We start from the raw sequence: 25124 nt of genomic DNA on the forward strand, positions 1-25124 counted from the left end.
AGGAAAATCACTGAAAGAAATTAACATCAAGCCTTAATAATTTTTGGACAGGATTTTCCCTTCCTGTTGAACCAATTTAAACTATATTATAATATTTAATAGAATGCAATACTTCACTACACACTCTTAAAAATAAAGGTTCCAAAAGGAAGTTTTTACACGCTGATGCCATAAAAGAACCTTTCAGTAAAAGGTAGTGCACTCTAAACAATGCTGGGTTAAAAAAAAAAAAAAAAAAACAAGTTGGAAAAGGGACAAACACAGCAATTAGGGTGTTTTAACCCAGCGGTTGGGTTGAATGTTTTTATTTTTTATTTTTTTAACTCAACTATTATTTAAATATTACTGTATTGCTTGAAATTGACATTTATTAATGTTTAATAAATGAACATTTAATAACAAGTTTAATGAATAATAATTAAACAATAAACATTTAAGTTGCTTATTAATAACTGTTCACCTTTTGATTATTGTTGCTTCTAGCCTAATTGTTTCTTTGTTTTTTTGTTTTTTACTTTTTTTCTTTACTTCTTTACGTGATTAAAATATAATCTGATAAGTGTGTGCACACTGTACAGCGTCCCACAATTTTCCCATGTAAATCTGTGGTGGAAAACAGAACTGCAGCACGCTGTAATTGAGAGGATCTTTCAATATTTCCACATTACCTTACGTAAATCTCGCTCCAGACCTAGACAGCATCAATCTGCTTCAGCAATGTGTATTAGTCTGCATTAGGTGAGTAACATTTTGGCAAGCGCCAGTCAGTAACTAGTTGTTCTGAATGGAAATACCTGAATCATTAATCTTATTTGAATTATTCAACTTAATTGGGAATGCATGACAACTCAGATTTAGATCCTAATAGAGGCAAATAAAACAAAATAAAAATTAAAAGCTTTAAATAAAAAGGTTTTGAGTTTATTTAATTCACACAAGTTTAAATGTAATTCTCGGCTATTATATTATAGGCCTATATATTAGGCTATATTATATTATATTATTTTAAAAAATGATATACCAGTTATCACTGTAAAGCTGCTTTGACACAAACTGCATTGTAAAAAGCGCAATATAAATAAAGGTGACTTGACTTCCGCCGTCGGTGTGTGAATGAGTGTATGAATGGGTGAATGTGAGGCAAATGTAAAGCGCTTTGGATGGCCGTAGATCTGTTAAAAGCGCTATATAAATGCAGTCCATTTACCATTTACCATTTTGACTTGACTTGACAATACTTGTACTTTTACTTTCAGTACTTGAGTAGTACATTTTAAAATAAACTACTTGCAATACTTAAGTACAAAAAATGTTGAATACTTTAGTACTTCTACTTAAGTGTGGTGCTTAAAGAGCACTTCAACTTCTACTCAAGTCACTTTTTTGATAAGGAACTTGTACTTTTACTCAAGTATGTGTCTCTAGTACTTTATACATCTACACTTCCTGGTTCTAGTAAGAACTGGAGCTGCTGTGTTTTGGACCAGCTGGAGTTTGTTTATTAAGCGAGCAGGGCAACCACCCAGTAGAGCATTACAATAATCTAATAAACAAACATTTCATTTTGATGGTTTAATGCTGCCTTTCGCCAATAAAAACTATTTCAGTGTAACTGCTTAAATTATCATAAAGAATGTATCTGTTTTGGGGGGAAATTCTTAATAGTATTTCTTGGTAAAGAAGACTTGTACAGTTAACAGCATTGTAAAAAAAAATCTTAGTCAAATTAAAATGTGCTTAATTTAGTGAATTCTGAATTCACAGCTTTAAATATATATATATAAGTTACATCAAGGGTTAAATAAAATAGAAATGGCACATTAACGTTAAAAGTTATAACTGGTGAAACATCTAAAGGCGTCGTATTTGGATTCAGTTCATCATAAAGAAACTCTCCATCATTGATTGTGTTTGTGCTGTTTCAGCCTCTAGAGGACGCTGTGCTGGGGAAAGAGTTGACAGTCAAGATCCCGTTCCTGAACCCGCTGTCACAAGTGTTGAGGAACGTTTTGTTCCGTATAGAGGGATTGGGAATGCAGAGCGTCAGGAAGATCCCGTATGGGTAAGACTTTCAGTGTTTAACAGCAGTTTAATTTCAGCTGTGACGTGTTCCTGCACTTTAGATTGGTTCAGAAACATAGATTGTACTGCATTAAATATGATATTTAAAGAGTGAACATCTTCCAGAGAGTTGATATTGTCTTTCTGTCTGTCAGTGATGTGGAGAAGCTTGTGACGGTTACACTGATGGAGAAGTTTGTTCCCACCGTCTCCGGCTCTCAGAAGCTCCTGGCATCGATGGACTGCCGTCAGCTCACTCAGGTGCACGCATTCACTGATATTGAGCTCAAACCAAAGGCAAAAACACTGTCATTGTGAAGCTTCTAATGCTCTCGCTTCTCTAGAAGAATATGCACTAGATTGAAGAGTCATCTACACTAAATTATAATATTAGTGTTTTCATTCACAATCTTTATTGTTGGATAAAAATCATTTATTCGACAATAAATATCCCACGTTTTATTCTTATCCTGTCTGTCTGTTGAAATGTTAATGTGAGCAGATGTTCATGAACTTTCATTCTCTAATGTGTTTATATAATAATTATCTGTTTAGATTATAATCAATATCAGTTATAGAATTGAACACTTGTCTTTATTCAGATGCTGCAGTTATTACAATATAAACCAAAAACCTCAACATTTCACAAGACATTCAATATTAAAAGCTGGAGAGAAAAGAGAGAGAAAATTACTTGTTTTGAAATGACTGATTTCCTCACAAAATAACAATAGAAACACTCTGGAAAGTTTGGAAATGTAGGATATTATGTAGAATTTCATTGTAGATTTGAAAAGTTACAGCAAAGTATAAATGAAAGAGAAAAGCAAACAAATCTTTGTGTTGATTAGAAAATATAGACTTGTAACAAATTGACCGTTCAAATGTAGTGATGAAATATTTTTTTTTTCCACAAAACATATAACTCACAAATGTTTCATTATATTTGATGTTTTATCAGTGACTGATTATTTTAAGGGCCTGAATATACAGTTTATTTTTGCACTTGTACACATTTTGTCCATCACATATTCTTTTCTTTATAATTGTAGTTAAAATCTACTTGATTCCGGTTTGTGCAAATTTCCTTTTGGTTTTCATTCACATATTCTAATTCAGTAAAGGTGAGATGATCAGTGGGTTTGAGTTTTTACCTTTATCATTACGGCATGGGCTGAAAAATGGATAGAGTTTCTCAGTGAAAGTCTGACCAGTGAAAGAGTAGAGATGAGATCTGGACTCCACATCATAAAAAGAGACCAGACCCTCCTCATAATCCACAAACACACCCACCTTCTCAGGTTTCTCTCTCAGAGATAAAGAGACAGATGGACGTTCACAAGCAAAATATTGATTCTCATTCCTCAGAGCCACAGTCCAGAATCCATTATCAGGAGTCAGTGAGATCGTCCCCTTCCTGTTAATGGATTCTCTGGCCACTCCTAAATCCCACATAGTCTTTCCCTTCACCTGCACCTCATAGTAAAATCTCCCTGAACTGAATCCCTGCTTTGCCAGAACACAAATGGCCTCAAATCTCTTTGGGTTTTCTGGGACGTTCCGCCTAATGTCTCCAGCACTGACTTGTTTTCCATCCTCAGACAGGATGAGCTGTGGATTCGCTGTATCAGGATCCAGAGTCACATCCACTGAGAGAGATCAGACATTATCAATCAACTTCAGAATCATGTTCAGATGTACAGTATATATTCAGGGGTGCACATAACTCGTTTGGTCTGGTTCTCAAGGGGAGAAGCTGATTGGTGCTCACACTTATCCTACACGCTGACATCATCACTTTCCTCCTGACTGCTCTCCTCACCGTCTTCTTTTCTCTTCAACATGGCAGATTATATTATGTTTATTTTTTAATTCGTTTTTTTTTTTTTTTCATTTTAAGTTTTTGGGCTCTTTTAATGGTCAAATACATTTTTTGAAATCAAAAAGCATGTCTAAATTATTGAAATCTTGAAACTTATAAAATTTTACAATTTATTTACTAGTTACTAGTTACTTCATAGCTTAGCTTATATACCAACAATACAATAACGTTAATATTTAGATATATATTGAATTTAAATTGTTTTTATTATCAAAATTAGATATCCAAATCCTTCTCCAGTAAGTAAACATGTGCAAAAGCACTTTCCTTCACGTTTTCTGCTGAGCATCGTTTATTTGTACCAGTTATGGGCAACCCTGTATATAATACAGATTATTAACAGAAGTATTGTGAGTGTATTGTGTCAGTCACACTGTACCTGCAAACGTCTGAGCCCACGTCAACCCTGTGAACACAGATGACAATATAATGATGAATTATTAATATGAATAATTTCAGGTTAACAGTGAGTTTCTCTCTATTGGCAGCATCAGTGGTGTGTAGTGAGTTCTGCTGATGTGTTAGTGTTTGTACACGGATAGTTACATCATGTTGCTTACATGTCTCTAAAGTAAGTTACAGTAATAGTGTTTTAACTGATTATGACGTGAGTTAAATTTAAACTTTACATAGACTGGGTTTAGTAAGTGATTTTATCACACCAGTCTAATGCTAACATGGCAGGTTGAAGTTATGTTGCAGTTATATTTATGAACAGTGTGATCTTTTGCAGACAGAGATAAAATAATTCACAGGTCACTGATGCTAAAAGGTTATTTAATCCATAATTTTCCTTGAAATTGCTTTTTTCCTAGACAGTTACTACAAAACAAATCTATACACTGTATGATATTCACACACCAGTTTGACGGAGTTTTTCATGTAGAGTCCCATCTAGAGTTTTCTTCAGTTCAGTCAGAGCTGAAATCAGAGACTTCAGATTCACATCAGAGTCAATCCTGATCTCAGTCCAGTTCTTGCTGTGTGGACGACTGTACAGAGATGAGCTCATCTACAGGAGAGAGAGAGAGAGAGAGAGAGAGAGAGAGAGAGAGAGAGAGAGAGAGAGAGAGAGAGAGAGAGAGAGAGAGAGAGAGAGAGAGAGAGAGAGAGAGAGAGAGAGAGAGAGAGAGAGAGAGAGAGAGAGAGAGAGAGAGAGAGAGAGAGAGAGAGAGAGAGAGAGAGAGAGAGAGAGAGAGAGAGAGAGAGAGAGAGAGAGAGAGAGAGAGACACTCTGACTGTTAAATATGTTTATTATTTCTAAATAAGTTCAATAGGTTTTATGCAGGAGCTGCTGAGGCAAGACACCGCAGGTGAAAAGGGTAAAATATCCAATTTCTGAATATTTAAATATTCAGAACTGACATCTGTACATGGATATTGTATATTCATTTATATATTGTATATAACATTGGATATTCAGAATGTTGGATAAAGTCAGATTCAAAGTTCTTGTTTGATTTTGTTGACATTAGAGTTAAAGGTTTTTACTGAGGGGATTCTGAATTTCTCTTTTTTTTCACTCCATAAATCAGAAAATACTGTCAACAGCCAGAAAAAAAGCATTGTGAGTTTATTGAAGAGAATTATATATGAACACACCTTCAGAATATAGATAGGAATGTGTGTGTGTGTGTGTGTGTGTGTGTGTGTGTGTGTGTGTGTGTGTGTGTGTGTGTGTGTGTGTGTGTGTGTGTGTGTGTGTGTGTGTGTGTGTGTGTGTGTGTGTGTGTGTGTGTGTGTGTGTGTGTGTGTGTGTGTGTGTGTGTGTGTGTGTGTGTGTGTGTGTGTGTGTGTGTGTGTGTGTGTGTGTGTGTGTGTGTGTGTGTGTGTGTGTGTTGGTTTTGGTGTATTACAAGGACATTTCACCAGTTTACACACCAGCATTATAAGGACATTTGGGATTATAAGGACCTAGGACATGTCCTTGTAATTCAAACAGCGTGAAATCATCTCTATGAACCTCAGGAACATCCTCCTGCTTTTTTATTGAATGTCCCTTTAAGTAGGTATACCAGTTTTCTGGTGTGTTTGTGTGTATCTCATCACTCCGCCTATCGGCGGGATCTGCCACTGCTAGCGTACACACATTTACACGATAATGGGCGTTGACGGTTTGAAAATGGCGCGCGGTTGTCTGATTGGTTAAAGACGCGCAGGCGCATTATTGAGATCCTACCGGAGTGTGACCGTCATCGCGGCCCTGTCAAACAGCAGCCTAGTAGGTAAGTACATTACGTTTATATGTTTTATATAGTGATTCATATAAATTAGTCATATCTATGTGTTTGTCTGCACTTAGTTTTCGGTTGGCAGACTTTAATATATATATTTACACAGTCGAGCGCGAGTCTCATCATGGTAATGTTAACGTGACCCCGGAAACTGAATAACGCATGTATTTATTAATGAAAAGTTATAATTATTAAGAATAAGTATTAACAATTATTAATAATCTTCCCATCATTGAGGAATTCAGCTGTTTATAAAGCCTCAGATTGCCTTGAATGTGCGTTGTGACAGGATTAAATGAGCTTTATAATCATTACATATTCAAATGCATTTAAAAGCAAAAATAAATCTCATCAGGTAAAGTTAAAGTATTCTGAATGTCTGCAAATGTTAATTCGACATCTTTTGATGAAATTGTGACCGAGTATAATTATTGTAATGCAAATCTTCCCTAAAATAATCTTTGGGCAGCTTTACACTCCATTAGTCTACATTTTAAACATATTTAATAATCCAAAAGTTATGTAATAAAGTTATGTCATGTAATATTTAATGTCTGACTTTTTACTTGAACCTAGGTTAAATATAGAATTGATCTTTCTAATTATTAATATATTGACTGTTACAGTACAATTTAACCTGTCAAATTTAGCATATTAACTTAAGATAATAATTAAACACGTTTAAGGCTGGAATATCAGAATAAAAAAACAAAAAGGAATAAAAGAATATTATCTTTACTACATTTTTTGTTTTGTTGGCATAATAAAGTAATATATGGATTAAAAGTGAAAAGTGAAAATTGATATGGACTCATTTAGAGGTACTTTCAAGCCTGCTCATGTAAAATAAGCTGTCATGTGAAACAGGAAATTAATTGTACTTATTTATAATCATCGGTCAGTCTTAATAATACAGCAGCACATAGAATAGCATTATGTTTTACTCATAATGGTGCTGATGAATTAGAAATCTTGTGCATTCAAAGAAAATAGGTTACTTTTGCATTGCGAAATAAGGTGGATAGACACTGTATGGATGTGTATCATATTAGATTTATGTATTTGCTAATATTTTTATGCTGTTTTTTTATTCTGTTTAAAATACTATGCCTTTAATTCTGCAGCCAGATGAAATGGACGACGCAGACCTAAGACCACATTAACTCCAGACCTGACGAGCCACACCTCGAGCAGCCGTATATCCACAGATTTAAAGGTACACCACATACATCTGTCCTGTTTTATAATGTCAGAGGACAACACAATAGTGCATTTGAAGACATGTACCATCACACGTATGTGATGAGAGCGTTCAGAGCGTCACGTGATAAACTGCCAAAGGACAAGGAGGGCTGTGCGATATATCACGATCTTAGATTGTGAACTATTATATCCACGTTCTGCCTTGTAGAGAGATCGTTGCACTTCTGGAACCTCCGTCCCAACATACTGTCCAACATGATGCACGTTCACATAGGGCTGGACGATTAATCGAAAAGTAATCGACTAATTTAGAACCTCTAACCGACGTAATTTTGCCATTTCGGTTTTAGTCACGTGACTCTGCCCCGTCAGTCACATCAAGTGCAGTTTGCAGGCACACGGAAAGATGCAGGAGCAGTTATCTTTGTTTATAGATGCTCAGTATTACTATGGTAATTGCATGTTTTACACAGTTTATACAGGGAAGTTAATCGCCGCTCTTATATGCGCTGATACACACACACAGACGGCGCGAGTGCCCCGAAGCCAGATCACTTTCACTTGCGTCCTCACAAGCTTGTCATTTGTATTTGTTTTAAGCCCTGCCAGTTTGAACACTGAAGCGTTTTTAGACCATCAGATGCGTATTATGTTGAACTAACGCCTGATATATTGTGATACACGAACACTGAGACAGAAGCTCACACATCCCGTGAAGATCGCGCGCAGAGAGCAGCAGAAACGCAGTGTCAACGCCGTCCTGTGATTCATCACTAAAGTAGCTTAGATACCGTTATGGCATAGATTTGTCTACCTTTTGAAGTAAGTACAAACGACAGCTTCATAATTAATAATACGGTATGACTAATTCACACACACAATCACTGTCTCATTAATGCATTAAGATAAATGTAATGTAGGCCTATAGTGTTAATTTATCTGTATCTGGTGTACAACAAGCAGAAATCTGCCCCACAGACAATAACTGCTGAAAGTCAACCGTTTCCTTCAAGTATTTTAAAATCACAAAGAAATGCACTTTCATTAGAAAAAAAATGTCCCACCTTTAATAGTAGAAAATATTTACAGTACAAACCTTATCAGTGAACTATAAGGGCAAAAAAGGAAAGCAAAAAAAAAAGAAGAGGAAAATAATCGTTCGTTAATCGTAATCGAGGTAAAATGTTAATTTCATCGAGATTTTTATTTTTGGTCAAATCGTTACAGCCCTACGTTCACACATGTTTTGCAGCGCAGCGATAGAGTGGCATCGCAATCTTCGCCATCATGAAAGCTTATGTTTGCATGCGTTTTAAAGCCTTGCCAGATAAACTTTATATTTACACGCTGATCTAACATACACTTTTCTGAGCGTGTACACTTAAGGCGACGTTCACACTACGAGCCTTGGTGCTCTATAGACCCATTTCACATTTCCAGGTTTCTCCGAGCGGAAGTCATCATAGTTGGGTTAAATATTATAGCTGTGAATGAATACATTAAATATTTTTTTGTGTGCCGATTTACTCAAATAGCAAAAGAAAAACGCCACAATGGTGATTTCACAACTTTCAAAAAGAGGGAAAAAATAGAGTGAGTATCATATTAGATTTGTGTATTTGCAAATATTTGTATGCTTTTTTTTATTCTGTTTAAAATACTATGCCTTTAATTCTGCAGCCAGATGAAATGGACGACGCAGACCTAAGACCACATTAACTCCAGACCTGACGAGCCACACCTCGAGCAGCCGTATATCCACAGATTTAAAGGTACACCACATACATCTGTCCTGTTTTATAATGTCAGAGTACAACACAATAGTGCATTTGAAGACATGTACCATCACACGTATGTGATGAGATGTTAAGATGTTAATTTAAAATTAAGATGTTAATTTTCACCATCACTCCCATAGACGCTGTATTAGTAACACCCTCACAGCAGCGGTAACTTGTTTTTGTCATTTTATGCAAAAGCAATAAAATACAAAGTATTAGTGTTATAAATGTATATATATTTTTAAAAATGAAATTACAAAAAACGTTGCAGGATTTACGATATTGATGACCGTTGAAACGCGTCATCACAGTCTGTGCTCAGATCAGATTTTTTAGTACAGCTATTCACATTGTTGTTTTAAATGTAGCCAATATCAGATTCCAGTGCCAATAATTAGGGGTGTAACGATTCACTCGTTTTCTCGATGCATCGATTACAAATCGATCTTGAAACATGTATTTTTGAATCGTGCTGCGTCATCCACACCTTCACAGCTCGCCTTCACAGACACACACTGTTTTCTTTACCGCCTTCACTGGATTGGGCTTGCTCTCTGTCCGTCGCTCATTGATACGTGTTAGAGCAGCCCACGTTCTCCTCAGGACGGCCACTGCCATCACATGAGCAGATGACAGCTCTCTGTACGTAGCTCATTGACACGTGTCATGCTGCGTTCACACCAAACGCGAATAGAGCGTCAATGAATGCATTCGCGCGTCCGCAGCGAATTGGACGCGCGTAGAAATCGAGAGCTGGATGCGAAATTGACGCGCGTTCAAGGCACTCATAAAATATGAAATATGTCATAAAAAACCACTCTGCCTCTTTTCATTTTCATTAAAAATATATATTAAGCATTAATAGCCACACAAATGTGGTCCAGGCGACTCCTACATTATCTTCACTGCATGTATATTTAAATATCCTTAAAATAAAAAGTTATGAAACTTCTCTTTGCCCTCAGTCAAAACGATTTGGCAGACAACAAATTATAGATTCATGACACCAAAGATCGCCCGTTAGATCTACACAAGATGCACCACTACAGGACATCAGAGCCAGCGGCAGACGGCAGAAGGACTGGCGGAGGAAAGGCTGCCTTCGCCAGGGTTATGAGCGCTGATTGCCCGGTGATCGCCTGGATCTCACAATTCCAAAAACACAAGATTTTTTTTTTAAATAGGCGCTCTCTTTATAAATAAACCACAGATTTGAGCTTTAAACAACTACATTGTCACCTGAAAAAGTCTTAAAACTAAATTTTGTGACACAATAGTAGTATTTTTAAATTATGCAGGGTTTCTCATCACATCACTTTACCACATGACCGCAGCGAGCAGGCTCCTGATTGGTTAACGTGCCGCGAATTGATGCCAAAGTTCAAATTTTTCAACTGGGGCGTCAGATGCGAATTCGCTTCAAACGCTTGAATGCACAAAAGCACCATTCGCGTGTAACGCGCAAGCAGATACAGATCACAAGAGCAGATGACAGCTCTCTGTCGAGACAGGAATAGTTCTGAGTCAAACCGCTCAAGCCATTGTCAACTGCAAAGTCATCACTGCGGTCACTACTGTTGAAATAAAACGCTTTCATTGCGTGAAAACATCACTGTTATTTTATATAAAATATAAGCTGTGCGTTTTGTCCATCAATCAGATAAAGTGGCCTCTGATAATAGCAACAGTAGACACCGGCGCACTCTTTCACAATCATCAGAAGGAGAATGACCCGTATAAAGAGAACAAAGAGGGCTTTTCTGTCCCGTGAAGAAAAGTTAGTTTAGGATTAGTTAGAAAAGGGCATGATATTTTGAGTTTTAGCAGATCTTGTTCTTTTCTTGCTCCGTTTTCCTTATTTGTAATATCCGTAAAACAAGCCTTGTTCATATTTTCAAAATAAGGTTGATACAATCCACACCCTGTTTGCCAGAAGCAAGTTCACAACAGGTATTGTGTCGTTTTGTAAGATACATTAGTGTTTAAGCCAGATGAATTTTTAATATTATGTTTATTTATTGTACATCTGAAAAGTATAAAGTTGATAGAGATTTGATGTAGAGTCAAGCGCTGTGTGAACCTGAAAACACACTGCATTGTGAGGACAGACAGGTTTACTAGGACACTGTAGTGTATTAGTTATAGAGGAAACACTGGGGCATGAGTGTGTGAACCTGAAAACACACTGCATTGTGAGGACAGACAGGTTTACTAGGACACTGTAGTGTATTAGTTATAGAGGAAACACTGGGACATGAGTGTGTGAAACTGAAAACACACTGCATTGTGAGGACAGACAGGTTTACTAGGACACTGTAGTGTATTAGTTATAGAGGAAACACTGGGACATGAGTGTGTGAAACTGAAAACACACTGCATTGTGAGGACAGACAGGTTTACTAGGACACTGTAGTGTATTAGTTATAGAGGAAACACTGGGACATGAGTGTGTGAAACTGAAAACACACTGCATTGTGAGGACAGACAGGTTTACTAGGACACTGTAGTGTATTAGTTATAGAGGAAACACTGGGACATGAGTGTGTGAACCTGAAAACACACTGCATTGTGAGGACAGACAGGTTTACTAGGACACTGTAGTGTATTAGTTATAGAGGAAACACTGGGACATGAGTGTGTGAAACTGAAAACACACTGCATTGTGAGGACAGACAGGTTTACTAGGACACTGTAGTGTATTAGTTATAGAGGAAACACTGGGACATGAGTGTGTGAAACTGAAAACACACTGCATTGTGAGGACAGACAGGTTTACTAGGACACTGTAGTGTATTAGTTATAGAGGAAACACTGGGACATGAGTGTGTGAAACTGAAAACACACTGCATTGTGAGGACAGACAGGTTTACTAGGACACTGTAGTGTATTAGTTATAGAGGAAACACTGGGGCATGAGTGTGTGAACCTGAAAACACACTGCATTGTGAGGACAGACAGGTTTACTAGGACACTGTAGTGTATTAGTTATAGAGGAAACACTGGGGCATGAGTGTGTGAACCTGAAAACACACTGCATTGTGAGGACAGACAGGTTTACTAGGACACTGTAGTGTATTAGTTATAGAGGAAACACTGGGGCATGAGTGTGTGAACCTGAAAACACACTGCATTGTGAGGACAGACCGGTTTACTAGGACACTGTAGTGTATTAGTTATAGAGGAAACACTGGGGCATGAGTGTGTGAACCTGAAAACACACTGCATTGTGAGGACAGACAGGTTTACTAGGACACTGTAGTGTATTAGTTATAGAGGAAACACTGGGACATGAGTGTGTGAACCTGAAAACACACTGCATTGTGAGGACAGACAGGTTTACTAGGACACTGTAGTGTATTAGTTATAGAGGAAACACTGGGGCATGAGTGTGTGAACCTGAAAACACACTGCATTGTGAGGACAGACAGGTTTACTAGGACACTGTAGTGTATTAGTTATAGAGGAAACACTGGGGCATGAGTGTGTGAACCTGAAAACACACTGCATTGTGAGGACAGACCGGTTTACTAGGACACTGTAGTGTATTAGTTATAGAGGAAACACTGGGGCATGAGTGTGTGAACCTGAAAACACACTGCATTGTGAGGACAGACAGGTTTACTAGGACACTGTAGTGTATTAGTTATAGAGGAAACACTGGGACATGAGTGTGTGAACCTGAAAACACACTGCATTGTGAGGACAGACAGGTTTACTAGGACACTGTAGTGTATTAGTTATAGAGGAAACACTGGGACATGAGTGTGTGAACCTGAAAACACACTGCATTGTGAGGACAGACAGGTTTACTAGGACACTGTAGTGTATTAGTTATAGAGGAAACACTGGGGCATGAGTGTGTGAACCTGAAAACACACTGCATTGTGAGGACAGACCGGTTTACTAGGACACTGTAGTGTATTAGTTATAGAGGAAACACTGGGGCATGAGTGTGTGAACCTGAAAACACACTGCATTGTGAGGACAGACAGGTTTACTAGGACACTGTAGTGTATTAGTTATAGAGGAAACACTGGGACATGAGTGTGTGAACCTGAAAACACACTGCATTGTGAGGACAGACAGGTTTACTAGGACACTGTAGTGTATTAGTTATAGAGGAAACACTGGGACATGAGTGTGTGAACCTGAAAACACACTGCATTGTGAGGACAGACAGGTTTACTAGGACACTGTAGTGTATTAGTTATAGAGGCAACACTGGGACATGAGTGTGTGAACCTGAAAACACACTGCATTGTGAGGACAGACAGGTTTACTAGGACACTGTAGTGTATTAGTTATAGAGGAAACACTGGGACATGAGTGTGTGAAACTGAAAACACACTGCATTGTGAGGACAGACAGGTTTACTAGGACACTGTAGTGTATTAGTTATAGAGGAAACACTGGGACATGAGTGTGTGAAACTGAAAACACACTGTATTGTGAGGACAGACAGGTTTACTAGGACACTGTAGTGTATTAGTTATAGAGGAAACACTGGGGCATGAGTGTGTGAACCTGAAAACACACTGCATTATGAGGACAGACAGGTTTACTAGGACACTGTAGTGTATTAGTTATAGAGGAAACACTGGGGCATGAGTGTGTGAACCTGAAAACACACTGCATTGTGAGGACAGACAGGTTTACTAGGACACTGTAGTGTATTAGTTATAGAGGAAACACTGGGACATGAGTGTGTGAACCTGAAAACACACTGCATTGTGAGGACAGACAGGTTTACTAGGACACTGTAGTGTATTAGTTATAGAGGGAACAGAATGCCTTCAGAGTAACCCATGTTTATTCAGTTTGTTTCCAAAAACTACATGTCTAGGTTTAGTCTTATTTTGCAGCTTCTTGAGCTCCAGCGAGTGTCTTACAGCCGTGTTTCTTTTCATCCTCTCCTTTTCAGATGAACACAGATGTTGCCTCCACTGAGATATTTACACCCTGTTTGCCAGAAGCAAGTTCAGAACAGGTATTGTGTCGTTTTGTAAGATACATTAGTGTTTAAGCCAGTTTGTTTTTTAATATTTTATTTTGTACAGTATCTGAGCACTGGACTTTTGGTTAAATTTTGCAATTAATCCGCAAATCACATGTTCTGAACTGTGGGTCATTTATCAACAGTGCGTAGAAAAGGTTCTATATTTTGTCCTACGAATGAAATTTAAAATGGGCCTAAGTACAATAAAATCTGTATTTATCAAACATGCGCACCACAGTTCTTACGCACATGAGTAAGCACTCAATGTTGATAAATCCCACATGTGCAATTCTTGTTCACGGTCATAAGCATTCGGAAACGCCTCCAATCAACCATATATGGGGACAACACTCCCTTTAAAAATCACGTGATTGTGTTTTTTCCTCACTGCAATTGTGGCGAAGAAGAGGAACTTCACAAACACAGAAGGAGTTGCGCAACGACGTTTAACAACAACAAATTTGCATCATAAATGATTTGCATGTTAACAGAATGAAACCCTTTTCTATTTACATCATCAAATTCGATAGCATGAAAGCCCCATTTTATTCCAGCTTTTTGAGGATTTCGGTAAGGGAACTGGATGTAGGTTGGGTCCAAGGAAATAAATTACATTTGTCACAGCTGTCTTTTATAGGGTTTGACAAAAATTACACATCTTGTTTACACCTACAAAAATGAGACATTGAGTGTTTTATAATTAAAGGAAACAGGACATATGTGATCTGCTTAATGCAAACTGTCTTAAATGCTTTTTATGTGTAGTGTCGCTGTTCTAGCACTAGATTCTCAGCGTAAGCGTGCTCAGAGATGTGCTTATATTTACACACATTTCTACGTCCAAGTTCAAGTTGTTAGATCCCACACTTTGCGTGAAACTGTTCTTTTACGCACTCACTACGCACAGATCTGTGTGTACGCACCATTGATAAATGAGGGCCCTGGTCTGTGCGATCACAGATTACTGCAGGGTGACTATGACAGATGATTGTCAAACCCAGTTTGAATGGAGTGATTGGATAACATTATACTGTAGAAAAAAATTGTCTATTCTTATGATTCCTGAAATGTAATAAAATGTAATAATTTATTTAAATGTTACACATCAATCTTTTTATTTTTATCTGACTGTCAGCTAATAAATGTGTGCTGATGGTTCGAGTACTGTTGTTTGACATCGGGCAGCTCATGATCCGGTGTTTTCAGCTGCGTTCTCAGTAAATGAGCTGTTCTGAGATGCTGTATCATGAGCTGCACGTGTGTAAATAAACTCAGCACTGCGTAGGGCTGGCCGATAAAACGATAACGATATGTATCACGATAGACACGTAACCGATATCAATAAAAATGCGTTCGATAAAACGTTCGATAATTTTTTTTTCTTTGTCGGAAGAAACCAGAGGTTGAGAAGCAAGTTTGGTTGCATGAACAAAGGCACTCGCTCTCTGGTAACCTAGCAACGTAGGGCGTGACCCGCTAACAGCCAATCATGTAACAGTATCCTGTCTGGTTGCGCCATATCGTTGTCTCGTGTTGGACTCTTCTGTAACAGAACCGGCGGGGAGTGATAAGTGGAAAATGAGGGCCGCAGCGAGCGAGGAAATTGTTGATAAAACAGGAGAACAAGTCAGCTCGCTAGTATGGCAGTTTTTTAGATTTTATAAGTCTGAACATTTTTTAAATATTAAACATTTCACACTGCAATGCTTTCTTGTTTTTAGTGATGGAAGTGCTGAACATCGTGGGAACATCGACTGATATGAAGAAAAAGCAGAAGTGGCTGCTGTGATTGGGCATTTTGTTTCGTCTGACATGCATTAACTGTAGTTGATGTTTCAGATATCTGCATCTGTGGCAAGATAACCAAAATGTATTGTTGTTCACATTGACTGTTTTAAAGCTCTTCAAAATATTAAATTCAAAACATTAACATGGTTAAAACTTCTGACTTTATTTTAATAACTTGCTCAACTGCTTATTTGCCACCTCGCAGAAGCCTCTTTAATGAAGGGGAGGTATTGTTTCTTTAGAACCCGCGAGGATGTTTCAGTAAAACTTGCAAAGACGATCCGGAGGCAGTCATGCTTCTAATCCAACCACTGTAGCACTACTACAGTATCACTCTAATGGTTTGAATATTTCAAAGGGTTAATTCACCCAAAAATATAATTTACTCTCCCTCATGTCGTTCCAAACCCATAAGACTTTCATTCATCTTTAGCACACAAATGAAGATATGTTTTATGAAATCTGAGAGATTTCTGTCCTTCCATTGAAAGTCTGTTCAACCAAAACTCTGAGGCTTCAAAACGTTCATAAAGAGATGGTCAAATAAATCCATATGAATGGAGGGGGTTAATCCAGTCTTCTGATGAGACACCAGGGGTGTCTAAAGTCGGTCCTGGAGGGCCACTGTCCTGTCCTGCAGAGTACAGCTCCAACCCCTATCAAACACAGCTAAATCAGCTCATCAAGGCATACAGAAGCTTCCGGGCAGGAGTGTTGAGGCAAGATGGAGCTGAACTCTGCAGGACAGTGGCCCTCCAGGACCGAGTTTGGACACCCCTGCTCTGTGCTAAAGCAGCTGTAGCTGGTGTCATCTCCTCATTCTGACATTAAAGGCTTCACTTTCAGTCGAACATGGTATGATCACTCTACATGACTCCCAGTGTAATCAACAAAGATTCCCAGACTGCACGTGTGGCAGCGGCAGAAGGCATGCTTCATGACACTACACTCTGTGATGTTGATATGGGTGCAGTCTTCTCTTTTCTCTCTGTAAAGATTTGATAGTGCGCTGGTTATGTGACCCATTAGCTGGACATGTTTGTGATGGGGAGCACTATTACTACTGTCAGTGAGAGTAACCCAGCTGCTAACTCAGCAGTGAGTGACCCAAAACCTAGTCGTCATAGTGAAAACCACCCAACAAAAAGGACTGAACCCAGCATAGAGGTGCTGGTCATATATAATTAGAATATCATCAAAAAGTTTATTTATTTCACTAATTCCATTCAAAAAGTGAAACTTGTCTATTATATTCATTAATTACACACAGACTGATATATTTCAAATAAATCCCAAATTCAGTATCTCAGAAAATTTGAATATTACTTAAGACCAATACAAATCTCGGCCAACTGAAAAGTATGAACATGAAAAGTATGAGCATGTACAGCACTCAATGCTCAGCTGGGGCTGGTTTTGCTTGAACTACTGCAGCGATGCGGCGTGGCATGGAGTCGATCAGTCTGGCACTGCTCAGGTGTTATGAGAGCCCAGGTTGCTCTGATAGTGGCCTTCAGCTCTTCTACATTGTTGGGTCTGGCATATCGCATCTTCCTCTTCACAATACCCCAGAGATGTTCTATGAGCTTAAGGTCAGGCGAGTTTGCTGGCCAATTAAGAACAGGGATACCATGGTTCTTAAACCAGGCACTGGTTGCTTTGGCACTGTGTGCTGGTCCCAGTCCTGCTGGAAAATGAAATCCGCATCTCCATAAAAGTTCGTCAGCAGCAGGAAGCATGAAGTGCTCTAAAACTTCCTGGTATACGGCTGCGTTGACCTTTGACCTCAGAAAACACAGTGGACCAACACCAGCAGATGACATGGCACACCAAAACATCACTGACTATGGAAACTTTACACTGAACCTCAAGCAACGTGGATTGTGTGCCTCTCCTCTCTTCCTCCAGACTCTGGGACCCTGATTGACTTCATCAGAGAACATAACTTTGGCCACTCAGCAGCAGTCCAGTCCTTTTTGTCTTTAGCCCAGGCGAGACGCTTCTGACGCTGTCTGTTGCTCAAGAGTGCGACAGCTGAAACCCATGTCTTGCATACGTCTGGTTCTTGAAGCACTGACTCCAGCTGCAGTCCACTCTTTGTGAATCTCCCCCATATATTGAATGGGTTTTGTTTCACAATCCTCTCCAGGGTGCGGTTATCCCTATTGCTTGTACACTTTTTTCTACCACATCTTTTCCTTCCCTTCGCCTCTCTATTAATGTTCTTGGACACAGAGCTCTGTGAACAGCCAGCCTCTTTTGCAATGACCTTTTGTGTCTGGCCCTCCTTGTGTGTCAATGGTTGTCTTCTGGACATCTGTCAGGTCATCAGTCTTCCCCATGCTTGTGTCGCCTACAGAACTAGACTGAGAGACCATTTAAAGGCCTTTGCAGGTGTTCTGAGTTCATCAGCTGATTAGAGTGTGTCTTCAATATTCAACCTTTTCACAATATTCTAATTTTCTGAGATTCTGAATTTGGGATTTCTCTTAGTTGTCAGTTATAATCATCAACATTAAAAGAAATAAACATTTGAAATATATCAGTCTGTGTGTAATGAATGAATAAAATATACACGTTTCACTTTTTGAATGGAATTAGTGAAATAAATAAACTTTTTGATGATATTCTAATTATATGACCAGCACTTTATAATATAATCCAAACAATAAACCTTAAAGCTAAAGGTCTGTTTCGGTTTCATGGGTGATATCAGAGTACAAACCTTTCTGGCTTCGTTTTTGTGTAGTGATAATTCATGTCAAAGACATCTCACAGTCCCAGTAAACCCATCTGTCTTTGCAGTGCAGTGTGTAGTCATGTTTCGTTGTATATGCTAATGAACTGTGATGTCATTGTGACATCACATAGTCCTTGTAAACCCTTTGTCCTCATAATCCTGGTTTTTGTCTTCTAGGACACACGTCCTTGTAAGTCAGCAAAAAATCAGGGTGCCATGTATCATGTTTTATAAAGTTTAAATAAATAATAAAGTTTGTGTTTTGAACCCAGGATTTTTTTAAAGCATTTCCATTTTTATTTGAAAGCTCTAGCATTAAAGGAAGTCATAGTCCCCCTAAACCACCTTTTTTTCTGGTTTGAAGAAATTGTCCTTATAAGTCATGCTAACCTGTATGTGTGTGTGTGTGTGTGTGTGTGTGTGTGTGTGTGTGTGTTGCAAGTGCTGCAGAAGTGGAGATTTCTGACGCTTAATATAGTTAACTGACACTAAAAACACACACACTCAAAAAATCCAAACACATGCCAGGGGAACATTTTTCACTTTTATTTAGTGTAACTTGATGTACTAAAATAACTGAAATAAAAATGAGTAAAAATTATAGACATTAAAAAAGACGTATAAAAATTACAAAATAAATAAAATGAAAATATAAAAGTATTAAATAAAATCACTGCTTAAGAGAAACTGTCATAAACTTTAAAGATATGTATTGCAATTTCAATCTACAGAAACTAATAGATAAGTTCACTAAAATAAACACATAAACGTGTATATTGGATGTTTTCTTTCCACTAGTGTGAAACAACACGTTATAAAAAAACAAAATCTCTAAATTGACCAGTGCATAAACATCTTGCCTTAACTCATTTACCTATTGTGATTTTATTACTAGGGCTGGGTATTGACACAAATTTCACAATTCAATTCGATTTAGATTCACAAGCTTTCAATTCGATTTTCGATTCAATTCAATATCGATTATTTTGGAAATGTATCAGGCACAAAACATGGAACATTTTCTCAAGGAAAACAAATTTCTGAACTAATGTTGTAAACTATGGGAGTCAGCTGATTGACCTTGTAGTGGACAGCACATTCCAGGGCCCAGTTTATGGCCGGGCCACTCTCTGTCCATAACAGTGGACAAAGGTTTGCTACATTTTGATTGGATCTTGGTAGACTGAGACAAACAAACTGTCCAACGCCATCAGATAAGATGCTATGACAACATCCAGACACCTCTTACAGGCCAAAAAGACCAGCTCTTGTACCAAGCCCAGGAAGGACAAGACATCTCATTGGTCCACATGCAGTTTCTGGCCTTCACCCACATCCCTAATGTCCTGGTCTATGACTGCCATAAAAATCTACAGGACCTCAGCAGTAGTGGGTGAAAAAGACCAAAATGATCTATCCAAATCCAGTCATAACTATGTTTGGAAACCTTAAGACTGATGTAAACTACACAAATCCATTTCATACTTATTCAGAGAAATAAGTATTCTCAGTGACAGCTATTTGTAATCCAACATCTTACACAGAATCAGCTGTTAATGAACAAATTAATGAACAGTTCAATCTTATCCCATCATGTTTGGTTTCTATTTGTTTAGAATATTGCCAAGGGTATTCTGATGGTGGTTTGGAAAGTGAGAAATGCATTGGTAAACTTTAAAGAAACTTTAAAGACTTCTAACTGTGTACAGTATGCAAATGAGTTCCACAGGAGAAAGGAGGGTGAGTCTCACTGTGGACCCCCTCTGATGCCAGCAGCCAATTGCAACACTGGAATGGAGAAGCGCCGAATTGCAATCTCCTCCTATTCAGAAAAGGATAAAGGTACCCTTTCAACTGACACACCTTGTTCTGAGTCTCCCCAGCAAGGATGAGACTGTAACAGTTCACCACGTTCTGAGTCTCCCTTCAAGAGAGACATAACAGATACACCGTAATGTTCTGAGTTTCTCCTTGAGAGAGACAAACAGTTCACCAAGTTCTGAGTCTGTCCGGCGAGGATGAGACTGTGACAGAGCAACCAAGTTCTGAGCCTCTGGTTCATCCAGAGAGACAACAAAAGATCCAAGGATCTGAATCTACAGCTTGTGAGGCAGCAACAGATACGACCACGTTCTGAGCCTCCAGCCTGTGAGGAAAGAGACATTAACAACCACTACGTTCAGAGTTTTAGTCCAGCGAGACTACCGCACGTCCCGAGTCTCCATGCCAGAGAGACCAAAGCGGATTGACCAAGTCCTGAGTGTCTGACCCACAGAGTCAGAAGACACACAGAGACATTTGCAACAAGGTCAAGCTCAGGAGAGCAAACCTTCACTTTGAGGTTCCTTCATCTGCGTGTTCCAGATTAAGGACCTTCTGCACCTACTTCAGGGCCTCATCTGTGTGTTCCAGATTTTAGGACCCTTTGGTGCTCCAGGAGATCAGCATCCCACAGATCTTCATGTTCAAGACTGTTGAAACGGATTTCCAGCTCCTTTCCCACTGCATTGTCACCCAGCACAACCAGTGGAAGAATCACCTCCATCGGACTGCTTACTCAACCACGTGGAACGTAAATATCACTTAACCAAACCTCTTTCCAGAAACCTTGGCATTGTTGTATATTATCAGTATATGATTTTCTAATTTACATTAGAGGTAATTTAACTGATGCTAGTTAATAACAAATAATCTTTCGTTTATTTGTTTGAAGCATAATAAGGTTCTTCACCTTAGTTTCAGAGAAACAACAGTTTATCTTTCCATAAGATAACGCAACTCTTCCATAGCCACACTCAACTTAATCACATGTATTTTATGTATCTTATGCACTTTATTCCTTTATCATTCATTGTGTTCATTTAGTAGTTGTGTTAGTTATTCTTGTTTATCTTTTGTTAATAAAATCCGGGAAGACACATTTTTTTTATTACAATTGTGTCTTACTTGTGCTGATAATACAGAAAAGGCTCTACAAGTTAGAAATCTCACCAATCTTTCAGATAAATCAGCTGACCAACTCTCCCCACTTTACATTCAATCTAAAATGATTGAACAGCCTCCTGTGTGGAGTGTTCTCATAGAGCCAAGGTAAAAGACCTTGACTAGTGTCCCAAACTAAGAGAGGGGGAAGGTGGTCATCTGATGTACTCATAACCACACCTTAAGTGACGTGTGATCCAGAAATCACAACATCAGCGGTGACGTGAGTACCAATCACTTCCTTACTTAACGTCCTTGGATGGACGAAGGTAAAATCACTACATAATTGGCGTCCCTGGGTGGGCCCAAAAGTGAAATTATTACAACCTTGAGTACATTAGCCTACTAATATTGAAGGTAAAAATTAACTTAAGTTATAATATTAACTTAACAATTACAATTTATCATAATTCTACTCCAATTCGTTTTTTGAAAAATAAACATTTAAATGGTGGCTGTCATAAAAACTTGCCAGATTTATTCGTACATACATCCATTAAATATTGAAGAACATTAAAAATGACAATGAATATCCTATGTAATGTGGTGCATATAATCTCTAGAGTTATTTTTTCTAGCTGACTAACGAGTTTATGGACACTGGATATGGTTTTTCTGAGGTAAATGTGAAGTTACATGACATTGTTTACAAGCTGTTTTACTTGCATCTTTCTGCGGTTGAAACCATAGACTGTAAAAAAATATGGACGTAGGTGTCCGTGACGTCACCCATAGGATTCTGATGAGCAGTTTTGAAGCTCAAAGTATGGAAGAGATGGCCGTTGAAACACTGATTGAGCGATTCTATGTGACATGATACGATTTCGGTAAGTTGTCCTGTATCTTTTAACACACTTTCAGAAGCTCATTCATGTTAATTATCATATTTTGCGCTGTTACTGGTATTAAGGCGGAAGAGAAGATCCGTTCATGTTTTCTCAGCGCTCCTCTTGAGCTGAGCGAGAGAGCGATCTCACGCCACAGCGCCAAAACGGTATTTATGTTTTTGAATTTCGTTAAAAAAATAGACTCAATTTGAAATCTGAGACTTTGTTTCACATCAATAGTAATAAAGCACAAAGATTGTTGCAATTTATTGGATTGGAGGCGTGCTACAATGATTATTTCATTCATTAACTGAAAACAGGATGACTAATCGATTCTTTGGATTTAAGAATCGATATTGTTTTATAAAAGTAAGAATCGATTATCCAGCCCTAGTTATTACTGCTTCTTTCTGTTCTGTATGATTTCTAAAGCATGATAAAATGGTCAGAGCCTTTGTTTTACAATGTCTTACAGCCAAAGCTGTGACCGTCAAGCCTTGATCAGTATCAGCACCTCTTGTGACTTTAGGAATTACAAATGGTGGAAAGAAAGAGTGGGTTTGAACAGGAAAGCAAAAAGTCTTTGTTGATTTTCATTCTTACAGAAACTGTAAAGCTGAAATAACCTTTTTATGAAAAACCTTATATCTCTGGGACACTAGGTGGCTCTGTGTTCAAACTTCTCAGGTTCCTTCAGGACATGCTGACAATGAATCCTACCAAATTCGATATGTCAAAGTGTTAAAAACAGTCAGTATTGACGCTTTCGGAATGACCCAAGGAATCTGAGACACCAAGCTCTTAATTTTCTGATAAACATTTCAAAAATTTCGGTGCACCTCTTTTGCTGTGGCTTGTTTGGAACTATTGTCATTGGAGAAATAGAGCAAAAACAGAATATGATCATGTGACTCAAGTCCCCCACCTCTGGTTTGTCCTGTAATATTGTACATGATGGCTGATGAGACAGATGTTGACTGACCTGTAGGAGTTTGAGATGATCGTCAGTGTGTGAGAGCTGCTCCAGCTCAGTGTTTCTCCTCTTCAGCTCAGTGATTTCCTGCTCCAGCTCTTTAATGAGATCTTCAGCCTGTTTCTCTGCTGCTTTCTGCTGTTCCTCCATCATCTTCAGCTGCTCAGACTGACATCTCTCAATGGAGCGGATCAGATCAGTGAAGAGCTCAACACTGGAGGATTTCTCTTTCTCTGTGTTTCTCTGATGAATGACAACAGTTAAACGATGTTCCATTTGTTAATCGATTATGTATTCACATATTATTTAAAGGAATACTTCACCACAAAATGAAACTTCTCTCATCATCAATTAAACTCTTACTCTTCGCCTCTTATTCAACTCTTTCCCCACCAGCAATTTTTTAAAAAGTTGCCAATCACTGCCAGCATTTTTGATAATTTTCACAAAATTTCCATGCTCCCCAGAATAGAGTTTAATTCTATCTTAATGTATTCTTTTTTTATCAACTGGGTAAGTTTAATAAAAAAAACAATATTTTGAGCAAAAATGCATTTTTGGATCAGATTCAGAAAGATGGTCAAAACATAGATGGTGAGCTCGATTGAGCTCATCAACACCCCCAAAGCTTTATAGTCCTATAGCTCGTCCTGGGTCGACATTTCATTAGGGTAACATGAGCAGTTTTGATTTCTGTTTAAAGGTCCCGTTTTTCCTGTTTTTTTGAAGCTTTGATTGTGTTTACAGTGTGCAATATAACACGTGTTCATATTTAAAACAGTATTTTTCACACAGTTTACTTATCTGTATACCGCTGTTTTCACTGTCCTCAAAACGTCTTGAAAGATTTCCCTGTTCTATGAAGTCCCTCCTTCAGAAATACGTAACGAGTTCTGATTGGGCCAGCGGTTCCCGTGTTGTGATTGGACAGCAGCTTAGCGCACGTTGCCCGGAAAGGTCACGTCTCTTACCATAACGGGGAGATGCATACACTCAAACTACAGCGTCCCTGGCCAAAGAAAGGTGATTTGACTCCGGGATGAAAATAACAGCGTCTCGACAACATGGCGACAAACTCACTATACAAACGCAACCGAACGCAACACTTCCTCTTCTCCACGTGGGAGAGCAACAAGACCACGCCCCCTTTTTTGCGTATTCTTGTGGGCGGAGTTTAGTCAACAAACTGCTCTACTGACTAAAGCAGTAATTAAAGCAGGATGTACAGGGATGTAGATCCAAACCGGCCGTTCACTGTAGGCTTTGAAAGGGAACTTCTGTTAAATAAAATATCTCACTTGGCATTGAACTTTGAGCTTTATAATTTTACAGGCATTATTTATGCTCTAACAGCAACATTACACACTAACTAAAGTTTGAAAAATGGGATCACGAAGAACAGGACCTTTTATGTTGATTGCATTATTTTATATATGCATATGCTTACATATGCAATCACTTGTTTCTGGTTCTTCTTCACCTGTGTTTTGATCAGGAGATTCAGTTCTCAGCTCTTTCAGATGATGTATAATAGCAGAAAGCCGTACATTTCCGTCAATGGCGGGGAAAGAGTTAAAATGTGTGATTTTCAGTGTAACACAAAACAAATGTTCATGCTGCTCTTGAGGACGAGCTGTCAAAGCACTCCAATAGAACT

At 38.4% G+C, this 25124-nt stretch overlaps 1 protein-coding gene and 1 long non-coding RNA gene across 3 annotated transcripts in view; one reads left to right on the forward strand and one right to left on the reverse strand.

Moving 5' to 3' along the window:
- Positions 1 to 2446: 2446 nt before the first annotated feature.
- LOC307117673 (E3 ubiquitin-protein ligase TRIM39-like) overlaps positions 2447 to 25124 on the reverse strand; it is a 30287-nt gene continuing 7609 nt past the window's right edge. Inside the window, exons 4-7 of one of the 2 annotated variants that reach the window (XM_079802664.1) lie at positions 23477 to 23710; positions 4805 to 4955; positions 4323 to 4349; positions 2447 to 3710 (exon numbers count right to left, since the gene is read on the reverse strand). In XM_079802664.1, coding sequence (XP_079658790.1) covers positions 3172 to 3710; positions 4323 to 4349; positions 4805 to 4955; positions 23477 to 23710 — 951 coding nt within the window. In that variant the 3' untranslated portion in view covers positions 2447 to 3171. The remainder of the gene's footprint in view (positions 3711 to 4322; positions 4350 to 4804; positions 4956 to 23476; positions 23711 to 25124) is intronic. The other variant, XM_079802665.1, reaches the window with a different exon arrangement.
- LOC307117690 lies at positions 6074 to 14148 on the forward strand. Its single transcript, XR_013815462.1, has 4 exons — positions 6074 to 6168; positions 7302 to 7393; positions 9061 to 9152; positions 14083 to 14148. It is a non-coding gene; the product is annotated as an uncharacterized lncRNA (long non-coding RNA).

The sequence above is a fragment of the Gobio gobio genome (assembly GCF_949357685.1).
Source record: "Gobio gobio genome assembly, chromosome: 21".
NCBI classification, from domain to species: domain Eukaryota; kingdom Metazoa; phylum Chordata; class Actinopteri; order Cypriniformes; family Gobionidae; genus Gobio; species Gobio gobio.